This window comes from Polypterus senegalus, chromosome 11, assembly GCF_016835505.1.
Source record: "Polypterus senegalus isolate Bchr_013 chromosome 11, ASM1683550v1, whole genome shotgun sequence".
In the NCBI taxonomy this organism is placed as follows: Eukaryota; Metazoa; Chordata; class Cladistia; order Polypteriformes; family Polypteridae; genus Polypterus; species Polypterus senegalus.
The window spans coordinates 163,930,980-163,956,062 of NC_053164.1; the positions used below are offsets into that span (position 1 = coordinate 163,930,980).

Here is a 25,083-nt window from a genome sequence, read left to right on the forward strand (position 1 = left end):
GGCCCGGCCCTTGAGTTTGACACATATGGACTAAATAGAACTTGAAAAGATATATTTTTTCAAATGTGATCGCTAATTCAGATAGAGTTGACGCAAGACTACAGCCTGCATCCTCCCCTCGCTTTACTTTTTACCGCTCATCTAATGAATACACTGAGTATGGCTTTACCAAAACAATCATTGATGGTAATAAAGTATCCATTATTCGAGTATGTAGATCGGATATATATATATATATATATATACCCGCGATCGCAGCGAGAAGTAGTGTGTTAAAAAGCTAGAAAAGAAAAGGGAACATTTTAAAAATAACGTAACATGACTGTCAATATACAGTATTTGTTTTGTGAGTGTTACTGAGTGTTGCTGTCATCAAGGATTTGATTATCATTATTTCTTTCAATCAGGTTCGTATTTGTAGGATGTGTTGTGTTCAAGTTACATTCCGGTTTGTCAATCGCTGTAAAGATGACAGGTTTCATTCATCGATTCGCTTCTTACTGCATCAATAAACAGCTCGTCTTCTTCTTTATCTGAGACCTGACACACTGCATGCACGGTTTTTTTACACTGTCTTCCTTTAGCGGACATTGACTTTTTCCACCGTGTGCTTTGTTTCCGCAGTAGCTGGATTTATGAATATGCTTATCAGACGCTCATATTTTTGCTGCCTTTTCAATTGTGTAATTCGGTTTTGTTCAGCCTTTGGAACTGTTGCTTTTATCTGTGCACTGCGCCAGTTCACGGAGCCGCTCGTGTACATGCATCGAAGGTTCCCAGCTGTGCTGGTGCCATCTCGCTATGTCCATGGCTGTATTTAATGTTACCTTAGTCCTGGCACTTAAAACTTTCTCTCGCAGTTTCGCTGAGTTTGTGTCAAACACCACCCTGACCATCTCATCTTCCTCTCCATAAGCACAGTCCTTCACCCGTGAATATTTAGTGGAGTTTGCTATTGGATTGCCGCTGACGGACGGCCTTATATGGGCAGGCACTAAATTACAAACGCCAGCGCAGCCTGTCTATGAACTTAATTTAAAGTGTAGGTTTACATCGCGGCTTTGTTTCCAAGTAGCAGAACTCATGAATATGGTTGTATATGTCACTCGCCGCTTCTTATTGTTTCGCTGCCTTCTCAATTATATAATGCATGTTTTCTTCAGCGCTTTTGAGGTCTTCCTGGTTTTCTATGTACGCGTGATTACGGGAGGCGTGATGATGTCACACGAAACTCCGCCCCACGGCGTTGAAGCTCATCTCCATTACAGTAAATGGAGAAAACAGCTTCCAGTTATGACCATTACGCGTAGAATTTCGATATAAAACCTGCCCAACTTTTGTAAGGAAGCTGTAAGGAATGAACCTGCCAAATTTCAGCCTTCCACCCACACGGGAAGTTGGAGAATTAGTGATGAGTCAGTGAGTGAGTGAGTGAGTGAGGGCTTTGCCTTTTATTAGTATAGATAGATATATATATATATATATATATAGCAAAATACCCGCGCCTCGCACCGGAGAAGTACTGTGTTAAAGAAGTAATGAAAAAGAAAAGGAAACATTTTAATAATAACGTAACATGATTGACATTGTCATGAGTGTTGCTGTCATATATATGCCTGCCTAAATAAGTCACCTCGCTTTGCTCTTACTTTTTACCGCTCATTTAATCATGGCTAGTGGCGGAAAAATTATAAAATGGAAGGAGGATGGCTTTACCAAAACAATTATTGATGGCGAATCGATTATTCATAAAGCTTGAATTGGTGATCTGTTTTTCTGTGTTAACCTCATATTTTTTCATACTTCTTCTCAAACTAAGGTGGTGCGAGGGTAAAATGAATCGTGATGCGCTGATCAATGTAATCCGTGTACCAGGAAATCATGCATTGACAAAAGCTCCCCTTTGCTTGTAATGCAAAGTGTGATTAAATGCATTATTTTTTAACGCGTTATGGAGCACATGCATCGAAGCTTCTCGGCTGTGCTTGTGCTAAGAAAAGGAAAGATTTTAAAAATAGCGTAACACGATTGTCAATGTGATCTTTTGTAAGTAGTGCCTGGAGGATTCAGTGTGTAGAAACTCTAGAGACAGCGTGTGTATTAACTTGTGGATTTTTCTGTGAGTATTTGGTGGCAGTCTGAAGAAGTTGCTTCGGAAGACAGCGTTAGCCGCGGAGCTCAGCTCAGAGCAAAATGAGGTGGGAGGGGAGATGATGACGTGACTCCCCACCCCTTAACTGTCAATCCCCACAAACACAGTCTCGAATTTGCATAAGCACACCCTTCACCTACAATTTTAACTTAGTTACAAAGTGATCAAAACTCTCGCTTATATCCTGCGTCCTCTCATTAAACTTGTATCCCGCATTACCTGTGGGTATGTGAAACGCCAGCGGTAGCCTGTCTATGAACTTCATTTAAAGTTTAGGTTTACACCTTGCTTTCTTTCCGAGCTGGCAACACTCATGAATATGGTAGTATATGTCACTCGCTCACTTCTTATTGTTTCGCTGCCTTCTCAATTATAAAATATATGTTTTCTTAAGCGCTTTTTGGAGGTCTTCCTGGTTTTCTACGCACTGCGTTGACAGTCAGTTCACATGATTACGTGGGAGGCGTGATGATGTCACACAAAACTCCGCCCCCCCCACGTCATTCCAGCTCAACTCCATTACAGTTAATGGAGAAAAATACCTTCCAGTTATGACCATTAGGCGTAGAATTTCGAAATGAAACCTGCCCAACTTTTGTAAGTAAGCTGTAAGGAATGAGCCTGCCAACTTTCAGCCTTCTACCTACATGGGAAGTTGGAGAATTAGTGATGAGTCAGTGAGTGAGTGAGTGAGGGAGGGCTTTGCCTTTTATTAGTATAGATATATATATATATACACACACACATACAGTCTTTGGGGTGCGAGCAACTGTTGCTGGGGGTGCCAGAATCCATGAAGGAAGAAAAATGAAAAACATTATTTGTACAAAATCTTAATTTATTTATCCATTCCTAAATAATTAAATGGGCAGGCTATTTCGTATCAGTGCAATACGCTGTTTGTTAAAACGGATGACTTCCGCTCTTACGTGCAAGTCTGCCTGGATATTATGAACTATCGTATCTGTTCAAGTTCTATTTAAATTTTAAATAGAAGGAACTTTTATTTAGTCGACAGAATATTATTCCGGAATAAATCAACTCAAACCTTAAATAACTTATAATATTTTGCTCTCCATAAAAATATATCCTGTCTAAATTATACAAGTTAGAAATAAAGTAAACGTTAAAAGAAAATTCAAATTTATTTACTCTTATGTAATTTTATATAAAAAATAAACTTAGATTTTAAATATCCCAAAAGATTTTGCTCTCCATAAAAATATATCCGGTCAACATTATACAAATTCAAATATGAACATGGTGCATAACAAAACCTGGAAATATAAATAAAATTTGTTCTTTTCAGCAATAACAAATCAAATGATTCAGTTGTCTTTGCTCTTATGTCATTTTATCAGAGGTGGACGCCTGGCATCTTTTTTTGGCAACAAGTTCGTTTATGTTTGGTGTGAGGTTCTGTGTTGTGGAGATTCTCAGGATGGACTGCAGGTGCTCATCAGTGAAGCGACTCCTGTGTGCTGTTTTGTTAGTCTTCATGACTGAGAAGAGCATCTGTTATGGTGTATAAAATCTGTACATTTTGGTTTCCATTATAATTTTGTTCAAGACAAGACAACAGATGAAATGAAATTAAAGCAGGTTTTCTTCCCTTACACCTTACTTTTATAACACTTGTTCATAGCTTCATGCTAATTTGGTTTTATAGCCTGGGAAAGGATGCTGAGCCGATACCTCAGGCTATTGATGGATGGACATCTGGAATAACAATTTGCTTTATAGCCTAGGACAGGAAGAACTACTGATGCCTCCGAGTACATCAAAGGTTTTGTTGTGTGGGAAAACGGACAGTGAATTAATTCATCAATCATTTGGACAGCCAGCCAATCAGGTGCATTTGTTGTGAAACCAAGGCTTGACATTTCATAATAAATATGCCTTGGTTTGGAAAGAAGAAGAGAGAAGCAAAAGAAGAAGAAAGAGAAGCAACGGGAGAAGAAGAGGAACGGACAAAGACGGCCCTGGTCGTCAGAAAAGCATCATGAACATCGATTGCTAAATCAAACGCCTCCCTGGGACATTCATCCTTGTCATCTGTAACTTTTTCGTAAGCTTTTTCTAATGACTATATATATTAAGACTTTCCTATCACTACCTATTTTCTAGTATTCTTTGTTCTTGTGGTATTATTATTATTCTTGTAATAAATACCATGCTGCTTTTAACTTTCAGTGCTTTGTCTTAATGTCTAGAGTGATTGAAGTAATAAGTTAGATTTCTTTGAGCACCTGGTGACAGCCGGATTTTTGCCATTATTTCTGTGCTGCGAGGTTTATATGGCTGAGAGTGAAGAGCGCTATACTCAACAGAAGGAAGAAATATGAGAAAGAAGGTATTCTTGGCTGATGAATGGCCTATAGTCAAGAGTGCTGAGTCTTTGTATGTTTAAATGTATTCTTGTAGACCAAAAGTAATATTTAGGTCTGAGATATCACTAAAACATCGTATTGTTGTTCGTGCCGAAAATAAGTAAGTCTCTTGAAGTGCTGAATGACAGGCTGTTATTCCTATAGCACTTGTGTGGTTTAAAGTGCTAAGGGTTAATCAGCGTGTGTGTGTCATTCATGGGGCACTGTTGTGGTTAGGGTCTGTGTGTTCATCTTAAAGTGCAACAGTAGACCAACCCGATAACGAACTTGACAAGAACACTTACCCTTGAGGAAACAGGTAAAAGGGCAAGTGGAGGGAAATACCACGATAATACAGCTTCTCACACAGATATGTGGTACCAAACATGCACAAGGTTCGAGCCACATGTAGACGGAGATGGAGCATTTTTGTGGGATTGGAGTGAATAAACTGTGCGGGCCATGCAGTTTCGTACTTTGCCTTCAGTGTGCCATTACACTGCAGCTCAATCACCTTTATCTGAATCTGCACAGGTGCAGTTTCCACATCAACGGCAAATGGGTTGCGAAACAACTCAAAATTCTTTTTTTGTTCTTCAAAGCCACCAAAGCGCCGTGCGAACTCGAGTTGGAGAATTAGTGATGAGTCAGTCAGTCAGTGAGTCAATCAGTCAGTGAGTCAATCAGTCAGTGAGGGCTTTGCCTTTTATTAGTATAGATATATACAGTACAGGCCAAAAGTTTGGGCACACCTCCACATTTAATGTGTTTTCATGACCATTTACATTGGTAGATTCTCACTGAAGGCATCAAAAACTATGTTTTCACTTCACAGGTATGCCTTATCAGGGTTATTTAGTGGAATTTCTTGCTTTATCAATGGGGTTGGGACCAGCAGTTGTGTTGTGCAGAAGTCAGGTTAGTTGGACGATCATTTATTTTTCAACAGGACAATGAACCCAAACACACCTCCAGGCTATGTAAGGGCTATTTGACCAAGAAGGAGAGTGATGGAGTGCTGTAAATGGTCATGAAAACAAAGAAAACACATTGAATGAGGAGGTGTGTCCAAACTTTTGGCCGGTACTGTATGTATATATATATATATATATATATATATATATATATATACATACACACATACATACACACATTTGTGAATTTCCCTTGGGATTAATAAAGTATCTATCTATTATATATATATATATATATATACACATACATACACACATTTGTGAATTTCCCCTTGGGATTAATAAAGTATCTATCTATTATATTATATATATATATATATATATATATATATATATATATATGTGTGTGTATATTATACACGAGCTGGCTCACTCGCGCTCTCTCTCTCTCTGTGTAGCGCACGCACGCACACACCCCCTATCCTCCCCCCCTCCCTTCCCTGTCAGCTGCCTGCGCTCTCTCTCTCATCTCTCTGTAGCACACCCCCCATGTCAGCACCATGTGCAGCATTTTTTTTTAAAATGAGTTTTAAGCACAGCGGAAAAAAAGGAATATTAGAACAAATCCGAAGTGCATGTAAAAACCAACCACAAGCAACCAAAAAAGTAACAAGACCACGCTATTTTAGCCTTACATTCCACTCGCTGTAAACACTTTTTATAAAATGAGCTTTAAACACAGCGGAAAAAAAGGAACATTAGAACAAATCTGAACTTTAAAAACCAACCACAAGCAACCAAAAAACATTGCAGGAGTTCATACTAATAGTATAGAATAGAATAGTAATAGTTCATGCTCTACAGTATTTCGTGTGCTTTTGCAGTTCACTATGGCTTCTAAGCAAGTGAAGAGTGGTGAGAAGAAAGTTTTGAAGAAAATTGAAATCGAAGTAAAGAAAGAAATTACAAGAGGTGGAAAAACTGTTTACCAGTTTACTCATTTACCAATTTGAGAACCCCGTGCTTTCAAGCAGCATAATGTAAACAAAGCCAGACTGCCAGTAATGTGGAAGGCAAACACGAAGGGTTGGGTCACAAGAACTTTCTTTTTGGAATGGCTGCATGAGGCTTTCGCTCCCACCAGCTAAACAGCTAAAAACACCAGAAACCCAATAAATCACAAGAGAGAAAACCCCTGAAGGAAAACACTTCATGCCAGAACTCGACTCATGCAAGGTTAGTTTTCTTGGTGGTTTTTGTATTACGGATTTTTCAAAAGTAAATTTTTCAGTTCAGAGCGTGAATTGTTGCAATGTTACTTTTCTCTTTTTTCAAATGTTCGCTTTTTTCCCTGTGCTTAAAACTCATTAAAGTGTTTACAGATGGAGTTGTTCATAGCGCAATTAGTTGCTTTTCTCTTTTTTGAAATGTTCCTTTTTTTTCCGCTGTGCTTAAAACTCATTTTAAAAAAAGTGTTTACAGCGATCGGGCTGTAAGGCTAAAATAGCGTGATCTTTTTACTTTTTTGGTTGCTTGTGGTTGGTTTTTAAATATATTTTGGATTTGTTCTAATGTTACTTTTTTTATTCCCTGTGCTTAAAACTCATTTTAAAAAAAGTTTTTACAGCGATCAGGCTTTAAGGTTAATAGCGTGATCTCCTGCAATCTTACTTTTTGGTTGCTTGTGGTTGGTTTTTAAATACACTTCGGATTTGTTCTAATGTTTCCCCACTGTGCTTAAAACTCATTTTTAAAAAAGTGCTGTATATGCTGCTGACATAGGGGGCCGAGGTTGGAGGGGGTGGGTGTTGTGTGTGCTACAGAGAGAGAGAGAGAGAGAGAGAGAGAGAGAGAGAGAGAGCCTGCTCGTGTAGCTGAGCAGGAAGTATGGGTGTTTTGTGTCAGTGTTATTCAATGTTTTTACATTAGTTTACTATTACACTGTGCATTCTATGGTGTAATTAACTATATTTGTGCTTAATCTTTACATATTTACATACAGTTCGTACGGTCTGGAATGGATTAATTGTATTTACATATAATCCTATGGGGGAAACTGCTTCAGTTTACGACCAAAGTTCTGGAATGAATTATTGTCGTGAACCGAGGTTCCACTGTATGTATGTATATATATATTTATTTATTTTAATGTAGGTAGATCATTTTGACCTAGTCATTTTAATAGTAGCTCGCAAGCTGAAAAAGTGTGGGCACCCCTTATCTAGAGGCACACTGCAGTAGATGTAACTTTCCAATACAGTACTTACAAGAATTCTAAGAACAAGAAACTAAATCTGACGATTTTGAGTTGCTATGATCTGACATTAAGTTAATATTTGACTATGACAAGCAAGGTTGGTGCCAATTTAACATGCTATGAAAAAACATACATTCATAGTGTTCATTTAATCATCCACTTAAAAAAAAAAAAACTTTGTATCTGCTTTCAACACACTGAACTTCTTTTCAAGACTGTGTGTTAACTGTGCTAATCCTAAACGAAATAAAATCACCAACTGGCTTCAGAAGATGTAGCAAGGTATGTCAACAGTATGGCCAAGAAGTAATTTCAATCACAACTATTTTCTTGCATACTCACCACTACAACTGTGATTCAACAGATATGACTTAATGAAAAAGTGTAAGGTTTAATTTCTGATCTAATTGAAATGTTTTCTGTATATCTGGCCTGTTAAGAGTAAAATGTTTAATCACTAATTATCATTCCCTTCAGCAAATCTGAAATTATTAATAATGTTTACATTTCTACGCTTTCTTTTCTGGTTCTTTGGAAAAAATTTCTCTGCAGTCATCTGTAATGTCTGAATGAAAGAATAGCCAAAACTTGTGACAAAACCCACTGCAATGATTCCTCTGAGATGAAGCCTAAAAAAAACACAATAAAGAATGACTTCAGAACATTTATAGAAGGCAGAAAGCCCAGTGGGTGTTGGGTAGTCTTTTGGCCTAGAACACCTGCAGATTTCTCATTTCAGCTTAAATCTGGTGTTGTCATTTGGAAACTTAAAACACTGATAACTATCTTTCTTATGAAAGTGTACATTATCTATTTTTTTTGTATACTTTTTATTCATCATTTTAATCTAAATTTAAATTTTTTCTTTGAATGTAACTACCCTCTTTAACATGTTGTGAAGCTATTTGAGCTACAGCCTTTGTATGAAAATGCGCTGTAGAAATAAACGTCATTGTTGATAGTTTAAATTCTCTAATGTTGTTTTGGGATTAAACTGAATTATGTGGCTTTGTAACCAGCAGCAGACGAATGAGTACTCTAGTAGCAAATGAAGCTCACATTAGATCCACCAGGTTATCAGGAGTCTAACCTCATTAAGAGCTTGTGTTTTTGCAAATAATTTACCAGTAGTACAGAGCAAAAGATTTTAGTTCAATGGGCAGCAAACAAGAGCACTTATCTATTTATCAAGTCCAGCCAGGTATCTAATCCTTTATGTTCCACATCTGTGTAGACAGCAATATCCAGGAGCTGTACCACGTGACCCTGCAGTGCAGGTGATTAAAATACCAGTGCAATGATTACCAAGCAGTTTCACGTTTGCAGAGGCACACAGTGGCTGACACTCATTGACAGTGATTGGTCATATGATTTAATTAAAAATAGTTTTGGCACAAATAATGGATGGACATGGAAAGAAATGCATGTACTTTTTAATACAACATACAATAGAGAGATGAATCATCCAATTGATTTTGTTCATTCAGGACTTGAAAAGAAACAGTACCAGCAGTTCATGGAGCTGCCATTTCTGTTAATCCCTGGATATCACTGAATCCCGCCTCCTCTCCTTCTGCTTGTTCCCTTGATTTTTCTTGCTCTTTCCCGTCTGCTTCATTGCTCTGCAGACAAGATCACAGGCACAACCCAGAACCTCCATCTCTCTAGTTCATAAGCACAGCCGATGCTGCCCTTCCCATCTTCACACTCACTAACACTTTTCAATCATGTAATCGCATCTTCCAAAACCAATTCTGTCTCCCTAACAAAACCTTTTTTAAACAGAAACTTTTCTTTTTTTTCTCCCTATGCTAACCCATCCTTTTTTATTCAAACTGACCTACAGCTGGTGCCTGTTGATAAGAATACAACGCAGTAATTTCTCTAAGCCGGCACACGCTTTCATGTGTGTGCTGCACACAGGCACGAGCTAAAAAGGGGCTACACTGAAATCATTAAATAAATAAATGAATCAACTAAAACACCTTTTGTCTCACAACAGCCATTCTTATTTTTCTATCAACAACAATTACCTCAATAGATATACTCCTGCGCTTTGCCTTTTTGATGGTTCGGTTTTTAATGACGTCTTCACTAGCAACAGAGAACATTCCTGCCTGCAAAAACAATTTGATTAAGTTAAGACAAATACACATTCTCTCTCATGAACTTACTCATGTTAAACTCAAGTTTTACCCCAACATGTGTTTGTATATATTATGTTTGTGAGAGTGAAGTTAACAAGATATGAGTGAGCTAGCTTTCATTTTACTGTCTTAATAAAATGAGATACACTGTTATTACAAATAGTTTGTATTACAAAAATACAAACTGATAACCAAAACTTAGCTACTTGCAGATCATGGAACATATGTACACACCTCCTCTTCTTCATCCTCCTGATCCCAGTTTCTGTCATTTAATTCTTTATCTGCTGTCCTCTTCGCCATATTCTATCTTACCTGAAAAAAAAAAAAAAAACACATACAGAAAAGATAACAAGCATATTGCAATTAAACATAATTAAGTGACATTACAACTAGCAATTCCATTTTTGTCACACATAAGAAAATTATATCACTTACCGTAGATCCCGTTATATAAGCCGAGAATTTCGTCCTAGATTTTTGGCTTGGAGTTTGGGGGTCGGTTTATACAACGAGTATCGTTTCAGATTCAAGATTTCCAGCGCAATGCCGGTTTTGCCGATGAATACGGAAGTAAATAATGACGAAACCAAGGAGCCATCTTTCAGATGAAGAAGTAACTTTGCATGCCGGTACTTTAAATTAAATAAAGAATTTATTCAAAAAAGTGTTCTAGTTGTTGATTTTATTAATAAAATTTATAATAAATTATCAGGAAGTTTAAAATGAAATTTTTTGTTTTGATTTACGATCAACATCTTGCGTTTAAACGGATGCGGTCACATGTATCCGCTTTGCGATTGTAAACAAACAACCGAGAGCGTTAGTAGCGCCAGTCGGAGCCCAGATACATGTGTTTGTGGATGTAATTTCCGTAATTGCAGTGATTTATCTATATATATATATATATATATATATATATATATATATATATATATATATATATATATATATATATATAAAATTCATTAAGACCATGCAAGCAAGACACATAATTGCTAAGGAAGGAAGAGAAGGTAAAATAAAGCAATCGAAACGAAGATGGACATTGTGTGGAAATATCTCCTCCCTTCCTGCAGACCAAAGATGTCAAATTAAATGGCGAGTACAGTATGAAATTGTTTCTAGAATAGAATGCCTTTTATTGTCACTATACAATGAGATTAAAAGCAGCTCCTTCAGTGCAGAAAAAAAGTTCTGTATAGGGCTTGTATGGTTGTTTTTTAGCTTTAGCATAACGCCGGATCTGCAGCCCCGCTTCTGCTTTCTTTCCCGCCTCCGGCTGTGTCGTCTCCTAGACCCGACAACAATCCACGGAGAGCCCGCTGGTCTCGTTATGTTGTCTGGGATGTTGTCGCGGTGATGAAAACACTCAAACAGATGTCTGCCTCTGGACACCGATGTCTATAAGGTTCTGAATGGTGTAGCGGATGTTTGCCGAACTGATCGTGCACAAAAAAGTGCACTGAAAAGGAGAGCCCTGAGCCGCTGCAACCATGCGCGCCGCCATGCTCCTAGCTTAAATGAAGTAGGCTAGGCACTTTTTATAACTTTTTAGTTAGTACATTAGAAAAATTATTAGTGTTTTGGTAAATTATGCACATTATATTATATATCAAAAATGCCGGCAGTCTCAAATTCTCGCCGATAAACATTATAAATATACCCAAAGAGACACTTTTAAGGAAATTTAGAAAATTTTGCTTGGAGAAGGGGGCCGGCTTAAATACCGGTCATCGGCAAATATATGTAATTTAGTAGGTAGAGAAGGGGTTCGGCTAATATACCGGGTCGGCCTGTATTCCGGGATCTATGGTACCACAATCACCTGTTAATAATTTAGCATGAGACACTAACAGAACAACACTTCCTTCTCAACCAAATTTGTTGCTCCATTCAATATAAACAAAATTATTTCAGACTATCAGGCGTCACTTCCCTCTTATGAGTTCATGGATTTGTTTTTTCTCTTGAAAGGTACATTTCATGAGCAACCACTTGAGCTGTAAATGTAAAAGCCCAGCTCTTATCATCTGACATTGCTAGCATCTATGCAGGTTTATAACTACATATGCTTTAGCCATGTATATGCATCAACGGCTGAGAGATTTCTTCCTTCACAAGAAAATCAATTACTGCATGCTGTAAAACCTACCACACCTCGTTGGCCACTTTTGTGCAATGAACATGTGACTGATTCAGGCAACATTATTGTTTCATTAAGGTGTAAGATAAAAGATACCACTACTAGATACAGTACCATCAAGTATTCATTGCTAACAACATATTTGCTGTTTTTGGTATTTTTTCTTAGAAAAGCACATAATGTTCATATGTTATTAAACGATTTTAATTAACTTGACTCCTCTGTCTGTTTGTTTGTCTGGGTCAAATCTAGTAATGGATTTTAAAACCACTTTTGGCGAAACAAGATTCTTCACATTTTGCATACGTGTTCAGTATCGATGACAATATAATAATCCGTCAAAACCAATGTAAGAAATTTTGCTGTAATCAATGGTTATGACATTCCAATTAACACACACAACAATGACGGACAGAGAATATAGTGTGATATCGGAGCATACAAGTGAGAAACGCATCGGATTACTCCTACTTGCCTCTTCCAGTGAGTGGAGTAGGTAAATATGCGCAACGACTTTCATTGTTTACTCTTGTGAAGGAGCAGCCTTGACGACCACGGTTAGGAATTATTGCTGTAAGTTTGCCGTTGTTGTCAATATTGTTTTTTTCCGCAGCGACTGAGTGCTAATCCCATAAAATCCTGAACAGAAACAGAGAGACCAAAATATAATTTTTTAGTGTTTAAAAAAAAAAAAAAAGAAGAAATATTATGTAATATTTTTAAAGTTTCCCATTCATGAAAATTAAAGAAAAATTTGCAAAATATTCAAAAACTTAAAAGTAAAAAATAAAATATATAAAAAAAATGTTTTAAGTAAAATTATTTTATTTACTTTAGTTATAAATACACTATAAAGAAAAAAATAAATTTCTCTTTAACCACAATTTTCGTGGTTATATGTGACTAAATAAAATCATGGGGCGCACATAAATTAATTCATATAGTCAATTAATAGAATAGCTACTTTCATCAAAAATATAAAAAACAACATCATTGTAATTCCCCACAATGCTAAACAAGTTTAAAAAATTGTTTGAATCAATTAAGTTACGTGTGCCCCACAATTTAACCATAATTTTCGTGATTATATGTGACTAAATAAAATCATGGGGCGCACATAAATTAATTCATATACAGTGATCCATCGATATACCGCGCTTCGACTTTCACGGCTTCACTCCATCGCGGATTTTAAATGTAAGCATATTTAAATATATATCACGGATTTTTCGCTGGTTCGCGGATTTCTGCGGACAATGGGTCTTTTAATTTATGGTACATGCTTCCTCAGTTTGTTTGCCCAGTTAATTTCATACAAGGGGCGCTATTGGCGGATGGCTGAGACGCTACCCAATCAGAGCATGTATTACGTATTAAATAAAACTCCTCAATGATATACGATATGCTTCCCGTGCAGTGCTTTGCATACTTAAAAGCTCGAGCAGCACGTATTGATTTTTGATTGTTTGCTTTCTCTGTCTCTCTCACTTCTTCTGCCTGAAGGAGGGGGTGTGAGTAGAGGGGCTGTTTGCACAGAGGCTGTTTGCTTAGAAGATACAGATGCTCCTGTAAAAAATGCTGAAAGACTACCTTCACATTGATCCCTTCATTCCGGCCGCTTTAACGCAGTGCTTACATACTTAAAAGCGCAACAGCCCTATTGATTTGATTGTTTACTTTACTCTCTCTCTCTCTGACATTCTCCACTACGGACACGCACCTTGAAGAGGAAGATATGTTTGCATTCTTTTAACTGTGAGAAAGAACTGTCATCTCTGTCTTCTCATGGAGCGCAATTTAAACTTTTGACTAAAGGGTGTTATTTCATGTCTAGAGTGCTCTAATAATGTTAAAAAACGTATTTAGAAGGTTGTAAACAGGTTTTCAATGCTCTAACTGCAAAAATATTAGATTTATAAATAAATAATCCTACTTTGTGGAAATTCATTTATCTGTCTGGAGCGGATTAACTACGATAAACAAGGGTTTACTGTATAACTCAAAGGAGAATATTTATAAACAGTGTGGGAGAGTTTCTAAGGGCTTAAAATATATAAAAACTAGCAAAATACCTGCACTTTGCAGCGGCGAAGTACTGCCCTAAAGTTTTTATTAAGAAGAAAATTAAACCTTTTTAAACTGAGGGAAAATATACCAATAATTATTTGTTAAGGATCTCTTTGTATACCACATTGGGAGTTCGGCCCTCCGGTTGTAATATGACCAAGCTGTGCGCTGAGCTTACTCTTGAGCATGCAACGTACAGTTGGCCATGTGAACAGTAATCTTGTTTCAAATCTCACAGCTTGGATTGCTGCTGTCATAATCAGTTTGAGTTTCATGGTTTGTTTCAATTACGACAGTATTTGTAGGACTTGTGTTGAAGAGACATTCGGCATCTGTCAAGCGTTTTAAGTATACAACCGGTTTCATCGATAACTTCACATCCAGCTTTTGAGAGTTTAAACATTCATAAACAACAAAGTGTCCACTACTGAAATCGTCACCTGTCAAACTAAGATGTTGAAGAGGCACTGGCGGTTGTCGAAAGGTGTAAAATATTTGGCCATTTCGGTACACTAGAAAGCGACAACCGAACAATTCAGCGGCAGCCATCAACTCACATGCAGATGCATAGGTGAAGGGCTTAAGCATTTCACTCTTATACTGCTCCTGTGTAGTATAATTATCTCCTGTACCATCATAAGTCCACACCTTGAACCCGTCCCAGTCATTCAATACATAAGACACAATGTTCCTCCGGATATCAAGAGTGAGCCTGATATGGCCGTGCAATATGTAACAAAGAGAATGGAAAAGGCAGGTGCCATCTCTGGGCATGGAAACCACTTGGTAAGTGACAGTTCTTTGATCGATGGTGATCACCTCGATAGACATGTTAATGGGAGTACGGTTGGAATGATAAAGGAAATGGGTACATGAACAATTTAAAGTCTAAAATACCTAAACAATAACTATAATCGTAATAAATTAACAATAAAACAGCAGAGAAGCCGTGGGTTAAATAAAAAGGCTGGAGCTATCAGCAGGGAGACATGAATCCCGTGGTGAAGCAAGAAAGGGAATGTAGAGACTGGAGCGACGGACGGCCTTATACAGGCAGGCAGCCAACAACGTGGGAGGAGTTGAGATGAGGGACCCAACGCCGCCTCACACGGTGACCGAGCTGCAAGCTATGGACGTATATACAGTATGTACGTAAGTAGGATTCAGTTAGCGTTGGGAACCCGCGTACCAAATTTCTTGAAGATGGGCCCATAAGTAACAAAGACCGTTGAAAAGATAAATATGGCGGCCGACAGTGGCATCATACCACCGAAATAAGTACGTACATTGCTTTCGGTTAGCGCAGAGAAGCCGCCTACCAAATTTCGTGAAGATGGGGCCATGAATAAGAAAGTTCAACATGGCGGACGTTGTTGACCGTTACACGTAGAATTTCAAAATGAAACCTGCTTAACTTTTGTAAGTAAGCTGTAAGGAATAGCCTGCCAAATTTCAACCTTCTACCTACACGGGAAGTTGGAGAATTAGTGATGAGTGAGTGAGTGCTTTGCCTTTTATTAGTATAGACTAGCAAAATACCCGCGCTTTCGCAGCAGAGAAGTAGTGTGTTAAAGAAATTATGAAAAAAGAAAAGGAAAAATTTTAAAAATAACGTAAAGATTGTTAATGTAATTGTTTTGTCTTTGATATGAGTGTTGTTGTCATATATATATATATATATCTATATATTTATATAGATATATAGCAAAATACCCACGATTGGCAGCAAAGAAGTAAAAGGAAAAGGAAACATTTTAATAATAACGTAACACGATTGACAATGTAATTGTTACATCATTGTCATGAGTGTTGCTGACATACATACATATACACACACATATATATATATATATATATCTATACTAATAAAAGGCAAAGCCCTCACTCACTCACTCACTCATCACTAATTCTCCAACTTCCCGTGTGGGTGGAAGGCTGAAATTTGGCAGGTTCATTCCTTACAGCTTCCTTACAAAAGTTGGGCAGGTTTTATATCGAAATTCTACACGTAATGGTCATAACTGGAAGCTGTTTTTCCATTTACTGTAATGGAGATGAGCTTGAACGCCGTGGGGCGGAGTTTCGTGTGACATCATCACGCCTCCCACGTAATCACGCAGTACATAGAAAACCAGGAAGACCTCCAAGAAGCGCTGAAGAGAACATGCATTATATAATTGAGAAGGCAGCTAAACAATAAGAAGCAGCGAAAGTGACATATACAACCATATTCATGAGTTCTGCTACTCGAAACAAAGCGATGTAAACCTACACTTTAAATTAAGTTCATAGACAGGCTGCGCTGGCGTTTGTAATTTAGTGCCTGCCCATATAAGGCCGTCCGTCAGCGCAATCCAATAGCAAACTCCCACTAAATATTCACGGGTGAAGGACTGTGTTTATGGAGAGGAAGATGAGATGGTCAGGGTGGTGTTTGACACAAACTCAGTAAACTGCGAGAGAAAGTTTTAAGTGCCAGGACTAAGGTAACATTAAATACAGCCACGGACATAGCACGAGATGGCACCAGCACAGCTGGGAACCTTCGATGCATGTACACCGAAGCTGCTCACGGAACTGACGCAGTGCACAGATAAAAGCAACAGTTCCAAAGAGCTGAACAAAACCGAATTACACAATTGAAAAGGCAGCAAAAATATGAAGCGCCTGATAAGCATATTCATAAATCCAGCTACTGCGGAAACAAAGCACACGGTGGAAAAAGTCAATGTCCCGCTAAAGGAAGACAGTGTAAAAAACCGTGCATGCAGTGTGTCAGGTCTCAGATAAAGAAGAAGACGAGCTGTTTATTGATGCAGTAAGAAACGAATCGATGAATGAAACCTGTCATCTTTACAACGATTGACAAACACGGAATGTAACTTGAACACAACACATCCTACAAATACGAACCTGATTGAAAGAAATAATGATAATCAAATCCTTGATGACAGCAACACTCAGTAACACTCACAAAACAAATACTGTATATTGACAGTCATGTTACGCTATTTTTAAAATGTTCCCTTTTCTTTTCTAGCTTTTTAACACACTACTTCTCTGCGATACGCGGGTATATATATATATGTATATATATATCCCGATCTACATACTCAATAATGGATACTTTATTCGCCATCAATGATTGTTTTGGTAAAGCCATACTCAGTGTATTCATTAGATGAACGGTAAAAAGTAAGAGCGAGGGAGGATGCAGGCTGTAGTCTTGGCGTCAACTCTATCTGAATTGCGCGATCACATTTAAAAATATATCTTTTCAAGTTCTATTTAGTCCATATGTGTCAAACTCAAGGGCCACGGGCCACATCCGCCCGGCGTAATTATATCCGCCCCGAGATCATTTTATATACTGTATTATTGTTATTAATGGCCCAGGTATATGAAGCGCTGGTAACACAATAAACTACAGATCCCATAATGCAGCGCTTCAGCTGCCTTGCCAAACACTTACCGCGTTAATCAAGTCTAGCTTATGATGCTGCAAGTTATTGCGGCTAGCTCACACGATGCTGAGAGAAAAGTTGATTCTGAAAATAGAGCCTTTAAAACCGATGGGAGGCTGAGTATATGTTTACTGAACCCGTGTGTCTCATTTGTGGAGCTAATGTGGCTGTAATTACAGAATTTAATCTAAGACGGCACTATGAGACAAAACATCAGGGTAACCTGAATGCAATGCAGAAGATACAGAAAGCAGAAGAATTAAATAAGAATCTGACACTTCAGCGGACGCTTTTACCGTGCACAATCACAAAGTGATTTCAAGTGAAGCTGCTTTATGGGAGACACAAATGCACCAGTGCAACTTGCCCCACTTTCCCTGTTGCCAAGTAATGTTAAACCAAGTCGTCACTACGGTGTTCCCAAACACGCACTTTGCTGATAAACTGAGCGCACTGAGTTTGCACGGCGCTTTGGTGACTTTGAAGAACAAAAAAAGTCCATCTACATGCGGCTCGAACATTGTGCATGTTTGGTAGCACATATCTGTGTGAGAAGCTCTTCTCAGTGATAAAGACTAACAAAACAGCACACAGGAGTCGCCTCACTGATGAGCACCTGCAATCCATCCTGAGAATCTCCACAACACAGAACCTCACACCAAACAGAAACGAACCTGTTGCCAAAAAGATGCCAGGCGTCCAGCTCTAAAATGACATATGAGCAAAGACAACTGAATGATTTGATTTGTTATTGCTGAAACGAACACATTTTATTTATATTTCCAGGTTTTGTTATGCAGCATGTTCATATTTGAATTTGTATAATTTTGACAGGATATATTTTTATGGAGAGCAAAATCTTTTGGGATATTTAAAATCTAAGTTTATTTTTATATAAAATTACATAAGAGTAAAGAAATTTGAATGTTTGTTCTTTTAACGTTTACTTTATTTCTAACTTGTATAATTTAGACAGGATATATTTTTATGGAGAGCAAAATATTATAAGTTGTTTAAGGTTTGAGTTGATTTATTCAGGAATAATATTCCTGTCTGTTTTACCATTCCTACCAAAGATATTTCTGTCGACTAAATAAAAATTCCTTCTATTTAAAATTTAAATAGAACTTGAACAAATACAATAATAATATAATAATTATTATATAATATCCACGCAGACTTGCACGTAAGAGCGGGAGTTATCCGTTTTAACAAGCAGCGTATTGCACTGATACGAAATAGCTGTGTGTGTATATATGTAGATATGTATGTATATGTATATATATGTTTATATATGTGTGTGTGTATGTATATATATATATGTATTTGTGTGTATATGTATGTATGTATGTATGTGTATATATGTAGATATATATATGTATGTATATATGTTTATATGTGTGTGTGTGTAAATATATATATATATATATATATATATATATATATATATATATATATGACAACAACACTCATCACTCACAACAGTGACAAAACAATTACATTGACAATCATGTTACGTTATTTTCAAAATGTTTCCTTTTCTTTTCATTGCTTCTTTAACACACTACTTCTCCTGTAAGCATGGGTATTTTGTTAGTATATATATATATATATATATATATATATATATATATATATATATATATATATATATATATATATATATATATATATATATATATATATATATATATATATATATATATATACACACACACACACACACACACACACACACACACACACACACACACACACACACACATATATATATACACACACACACACACACAAGATCTCAATGGGAAAAAGAAATCCTCCTGGATATCTATACTGATATAGACTGGGTAATGTGTTAGGAACGAAAGGATGCCACATCGTTTGATGGAAATGAAAATGATCAACCTACAGCGCCCTGAATTCAAAGACGCCCAAAAATCAGAGTGAAAAATTATGTGGCAGGCTAGTCCATTTTGCCAAATTTTATTTGCAGCAACTCAAAATTGTACGCAGCACTTTTTATGGCCCCTGTGTTCTTGTATACATGCCCGACAACATCGGTGCATGCTTCTAAAGAGATGACACATGGTGTTGTGGGGGATCTCCTCCCAGATCTGGACCAGGGCATCACTGAGCTCTTGGACAGTCTGAGGTGCAACCTGGTGGCATTGGATGGACCAAAACATAATGTCCCAGAGGTGTTCTATTGGATTTAGGTCAGGAAAGTGTGGTGGCCAGTCAATGGTATCAATTCCTTCATCCTCCAGGAACTGCCTGCATACTCTCACCACATGAGGCCAGGAATTGTCGTGCACCAGGAGCCACTGTACCAGCATAGGGTCTGACAATGGGTCCAAGGATTTCATCCTGATACCTAATGGCAGCCAAGGTGCCTTTGTCAAGCCTGTAGCGGTCTGTGTGACCCTCCATGGATATGCCTCCCCAGACAATCATTAACCCACCACCAAACTGCTCATGCTGAATGATGTTACAGGCAGCATAATGTTCTCCATGGCTTCTCCAGACCCTTTCACTTCTGTCATGTGCTCAGGGTGAACCTGCTCTCATCTGTAAAAGCACAGGGCACCAGTGGTGCATCTGCCAATTCTGGTATTCTATGGCGAATGCCAATCGAGCTGCATGCTGCTGGGCAGTGAGCTCAGGGCCCATTAGAGGACATGGGGCCCTTGGGTCACTCTCATGAAGTCTTTCTGGTTGTTTGGTCAGAGACATTCACACCAGTGGCCTGCTGGAGGTCATTTTGTAGGGCTCTTGCAGTGCTTATCCTGTTCCTCCGTGCGCAAAGGAGCAGATACTGGTCCTGCTGATCGGTTATGGACCTTCTATGGCCCTCTCCAGCTCTCCTAGAGTAACTGCTTGTCTCCTAGAATCTCCTCCATGCCCTTGAGACTGTGCAGGGAGACACAGCAAACCTTCTGGCAATAACACGTATTAACGTGCCATCCCGGAGAAGTTGGACTATCTGTGCAACCTCTGTAGGTTCCAGGTATCGCCTCATACTACCAGTAGCGACACTGACTGTAGCCAAATGCAAAACTAGTCAAGAAACAGTCAGAAAAGATGAGGAGGGAAAAATGTCAGTGTCCTCCACCTGTTAAACCATTCCTGTTTTGGGGGTCATCTCATTGTTGCCCCTCTAGTGCATCTGTTGTTAATTTCATTAACACCACAGCAGCTGAAACTGATTAACAACCCCCTCTGCTACTTAACTGACCAGATTAATATCCCATAATATTCATTGACTTTATGCTATACTCTGATTAAAAAGTGTACACATACATATATATATATACACACTGTGTGCACAATTATTAGGCAAGTGAGTATTTTGACCATATCATCACTTTTAATGCGTATATTCCAACTTCAAGTGTATTAACTTGAATGCTTATTGGATTTAAGCACGTCAGGTGATGTGTATTTGTGTAATGGGGGAGGGTGTGGCCTAAGGAGATCAACACCCTATATCAAGGTGTGCAGAATTATTAGGCAGCTAGTTTTCCTCGGGCAAAATGGGCCAAAAAAGAGATTTAACTGACTGTGAAAAGTCAAAAATTGTAAAAAGTCTTTCAGAGGGATGCAGCACTTTTGGAATTGCTAAGATATTGGTGTGTGATCACAGAACCATCAAACATTTTGTTGCAAATAGTCAACAGGGTCGCAAGAAACGTGTTGAGAACAAAAGACGCAAATTAGCTGCCAAACATTTGAGAAGAATCAAACGTGAAGCTACCAGGAACCCATTATCCTCCAGTACTTTCATATTCCAGAGCTGCAACCTACCTGGAGTGCCCAGAAGTACAAGGTGTTCAGTGCTCAAAGACATGGCCAAGGTAAGGAGGGCTGAAACCCAACCACCACTGAACAAGAAACATAAGTTGAAACGCCAAAACTGGGCCAAGAAATATCTGAAGACAGATTTTTTTCAAAGGTTTTATGGGCCGATGAGATGAGAGTGACTCTTGATGGACCAGATGGATGGACCTGTGGATCAGTAATGGGCACAGAGCTCCACTCCAACGTGGAGATGGGGTACTGGTATGAGCTGGTATTTTTAAAGATGAGCTAGTTGGATCTTTTTGCATTGAAGATGAACTCAAAATCAACTCCCAAACCTACTGCCAGTTTTTCAAGACACTTTCTTCAAACAGTGATACAGGAAAAGACCATGATTTTTATGCAGGCCAATGCTCCATCACTTGCATCGAAGTTCTCACTGCGTGGCCAGCCAGTAAAGGCCTTAAAGATGAAGGAATAATGACATGGTCCCCCTTCCTCATCTGACCTAAACCCTATCGAGAACTTGTGGGCACTTATTAAACGCTAGATTTACGGGGAGAAAACAATACACCTCTCTGAAGAGTGTCTGGGAGGCTGTAGTCACTGCTCCACAAAAGCTGATCGTCAACAGATCAAGAAACTGACAGACTCCATGAATGGAAAGGCTTATGACTGTTATTGGAAAGAAGGGTGGCTATATTGGTCATTGATTGATTGATTGATTTTTTTAAATGTCAGAGATGTTTATTTGTAAATTTTGAGGTGTTTGTTTATTATTCTCACTATAACAGATGAAAATAAACAAGTGAGATGGGAACATTTTCATTTTTCCTTTAGTTGCATAATAAATCTGCACACTAATAGTTGCCTAATAATTGTGCGCACATATGTATTCCCCTGATGATGTTCACACTCACATTTCTGTTGTGAAACATTCAGGTTTCAGGTTTATTAACATTTTGGATTGACTGATAGCACTGTGTTTGTTCCATATTAAAATGAATCCTCAAAAATACAACTTGCCTAATAATTTGCACTCCCTATATATATATATATATATATATATATATATACACATACATACATATATATATATATATATATATATATATATATATAAAAACACACACAGACACACACACACGTACATATATACACACACACATATACTATGGGGTGCCAAACAGGCAAATAAATTGATTTTGTGAATATATAAAGTCAGCGCTGGAATATATAAAGTCAAAACCTGAATATATAAAGTCAGCGTCGGAATTTATAAAGTCATTCCTGATTATATAAAGTCAACATCGGAGTATATAAACTCACTCCTGAATATATAAAGTGAAAGTCAAAATCTATTGATTGAAACGATTGAAAAGTTAACAAAAACGTATTCAGAAAAATAAATTAAAAACACACTGTTCGGTTAATGTTTTGGAAATGATGCATGTACACTGCCCAGGATTGGTTCCTGCCTTGTGCCCAGTGTTGGCTGGGATGGTCTCCAGCAGACCCCCGTGACTCTGTGGTCAGATTCAACGTGTTGGAAAATGGATGGATATTCCAGCGCTGACTTTGTATATTCCGACGCTGACTTTATATATTGAAGTTTTGACTTTATATATTGCAGCGCTTACTTTATAGCCTATATTACGACGCTGACTTTATATATTCAAGATTTTACTTTATATATTCCAGCGCTTACTTTATACCGAAATATTCCAACGCTGTCTTTATATACTCAGGTTTTGACTTTATATATTTGGGAATGACTTTAGGCTATATATTCAAGTTTTGACTTTATATATTCATAAACAAGTATTGACTTTATATATACCGACGCTGACTTTATATAATCAAGTTTTGACTTTATATATTCGCGAATGACTTTATATATACAAGTTTTGACTTCATATAGTTAAATGTAGTCATCATTGCATAACTTTTTCTTTACCATAGAAATTTAAAGACTAAATTCAACTTCCATTCCTACCAAAGATATTTCTGGCGACTAAATAGAAGCTACTTATATCTAAATTCGAGCTATTGAGCTGTCGCCTGCCTGCCTGAATAAATCACCCTCGCTTCGCTCTTACTTTTTTACCGTTCATTTAATCATGGCTAGTGGCGGAAAAATTATAAAATGGAAGGAGGATTACTCTGAGTATGGCTTTACCAAAACAATTATTGATGGCGAATCGATTATTCATAAAGCTTCAATTGGTGATCTGTTTTTCTGTGTTAACCTCTTATTTTTTCATATTTCTTCTCAAACCAAGGGGGTGTGAGGGTACAATGAATCGGGAAGCGCTGATCAATGCAATCGGTGTACCAGGAAATCATGCATTGACAGAAGTTCCCTATTGCTTGTGATTAAATGCGTGATTTTTTAACGAGTTATGGAGCACATGCATCGAAGCTTCTCAGCTGTGCTTGTGCTAAGAAAAGGAAACATTTTAAAAATAACGTTAACACGATTGTCAATGTAACCTTTTGTAAGTAGTGCCTGGAGGATTCAGAGTGTGGAGAAACTGTAGAGACAGCGTGTGTGTTAACTTGTGGATTTTTCTGTGAGTATTTGGTGGCAGCGTCACAAAGTTGGTTCCGCGAGATTGCGTTAGCTGCAGAGCTCAGCTCACAGCAAAATGAGGTGAATGGGAGGGGAGATGATGACGTGACTCCCCCACCCGCCTTAAATGTCAATCCCCCCACAAAGACAGTCTCTCGGAATTTGCATAAGCACAGCCCTTCACCAGTAATTTTAACTTAGTTACAAAGTGATCAAAACTCTAGTTTATATCCTGCGTCCTCTCATTAAACTTGTATCCCGCATTAGCCGTGGGCATGACAAACGCCAGCGGCAGCCTGTCTATGAACTTAATTTAAACTTTTGGTTTACACCGTGCTTTGTTTCCGAAGTAGCTGCACTCATGAATATAGTTCTATGTGTGACTCGCTCGCTTCTTATTGTTTCGCTGCCTTCAGAATTGTATAATGCATGTTTTCTTCAGCGCTTTTTGGAGCTCTTCCTTGTTTTCTATGTATTGCGTTGACAGTCAGTTCACGTGATTACGTGGAAGGCGTGATGATGTCATACAAAACTCTGCCCCCCACGGCCATCGAGCTAAATTCCATTACAGTATATGGAGAAAAATAGCTTCCAGTTATGACCACTACGCATAGAATTTCGAAATGAAACCTGCCCAACTTTTGTAAGTAAGCTGTAAGGAATGAGCCTGCCAAATTTCAGCCTTCCACCTACACGGGAAGTTGGAGAATTAGTGATGAGTGAGTGAGGGCTTTGCTTTTTATTAGTATAGATTCAGTTTGCAAGCAAATGACACTGCCACCATTATTATTCTATGGCTCACCATTTCATCCCACTTCAACTGCAGTTACAGTGAAACGACTCGTATGTAGGGCTGGGCCATATTATACCTTTCACGGTAATACCGGTACAATGTTAAGACAATGATAAGAAAATGAAATATCGCGATAGAGTATGGGTAAAACGCGCATGCACTGCAGTGCCTTTCTTTTCATACGCACATGGCGGAAAAAGTATGGCGGCGATGGAGAATGAGAAGGGCAAAAGCGGATCGTTGAAACAAACAGATGAACCAGAATTGGTTTGTAAAAATGGTGCAACTTTAGTGGTGTGGAACTGCCATTCAGATATCCAACAAAGCACAATTTTTTGTAGAACATGCAAGCGGGCCGTCGTGGCAAAGGGAGGAAACACCACAAACCTATTTCATCATTTGAA

At 38.0% G+C, this 25,083-nt stretch overlaps 1 protein-coding gene across 3 annotated transcripts in view; it reads right to left on the minus strand.

The window, feature by feature from the left end:
• nup50 (nucleoporin 50) overlaps positions 1-25,083 on the minus strand; it is a 73,378-nt gene that overhangs the window by 44,304 nt on the left and 3,991 nt on the right. The window contains exons 2-4 of one of the 3 annotated variants that reach the window (XM_039770007.1): positions 12,461-12,624; positions 10,074-10,154; positions 9,726-9,809 (exon numbers count right to left, since the gene is read on the minus strand). In XM_039770007.1, the coding sequence (XP_039625941.1) occupies positions 9,726-9,809; positions 10,074-10,142 (153 nt within the window). In that variant the 5' untranslated portion in view covers positions 10,143-10,154; positions 12,461-12,624. The remainder of the gene's footprint in view (positions 1-9,725; positions 9,810-10,073; positions 10,155-12,460; positions 12,625-25,083) is intronic. The other 2 variants (XM_039770005.1, XM_039770008.1) reach the window with 2 other exon arrangements.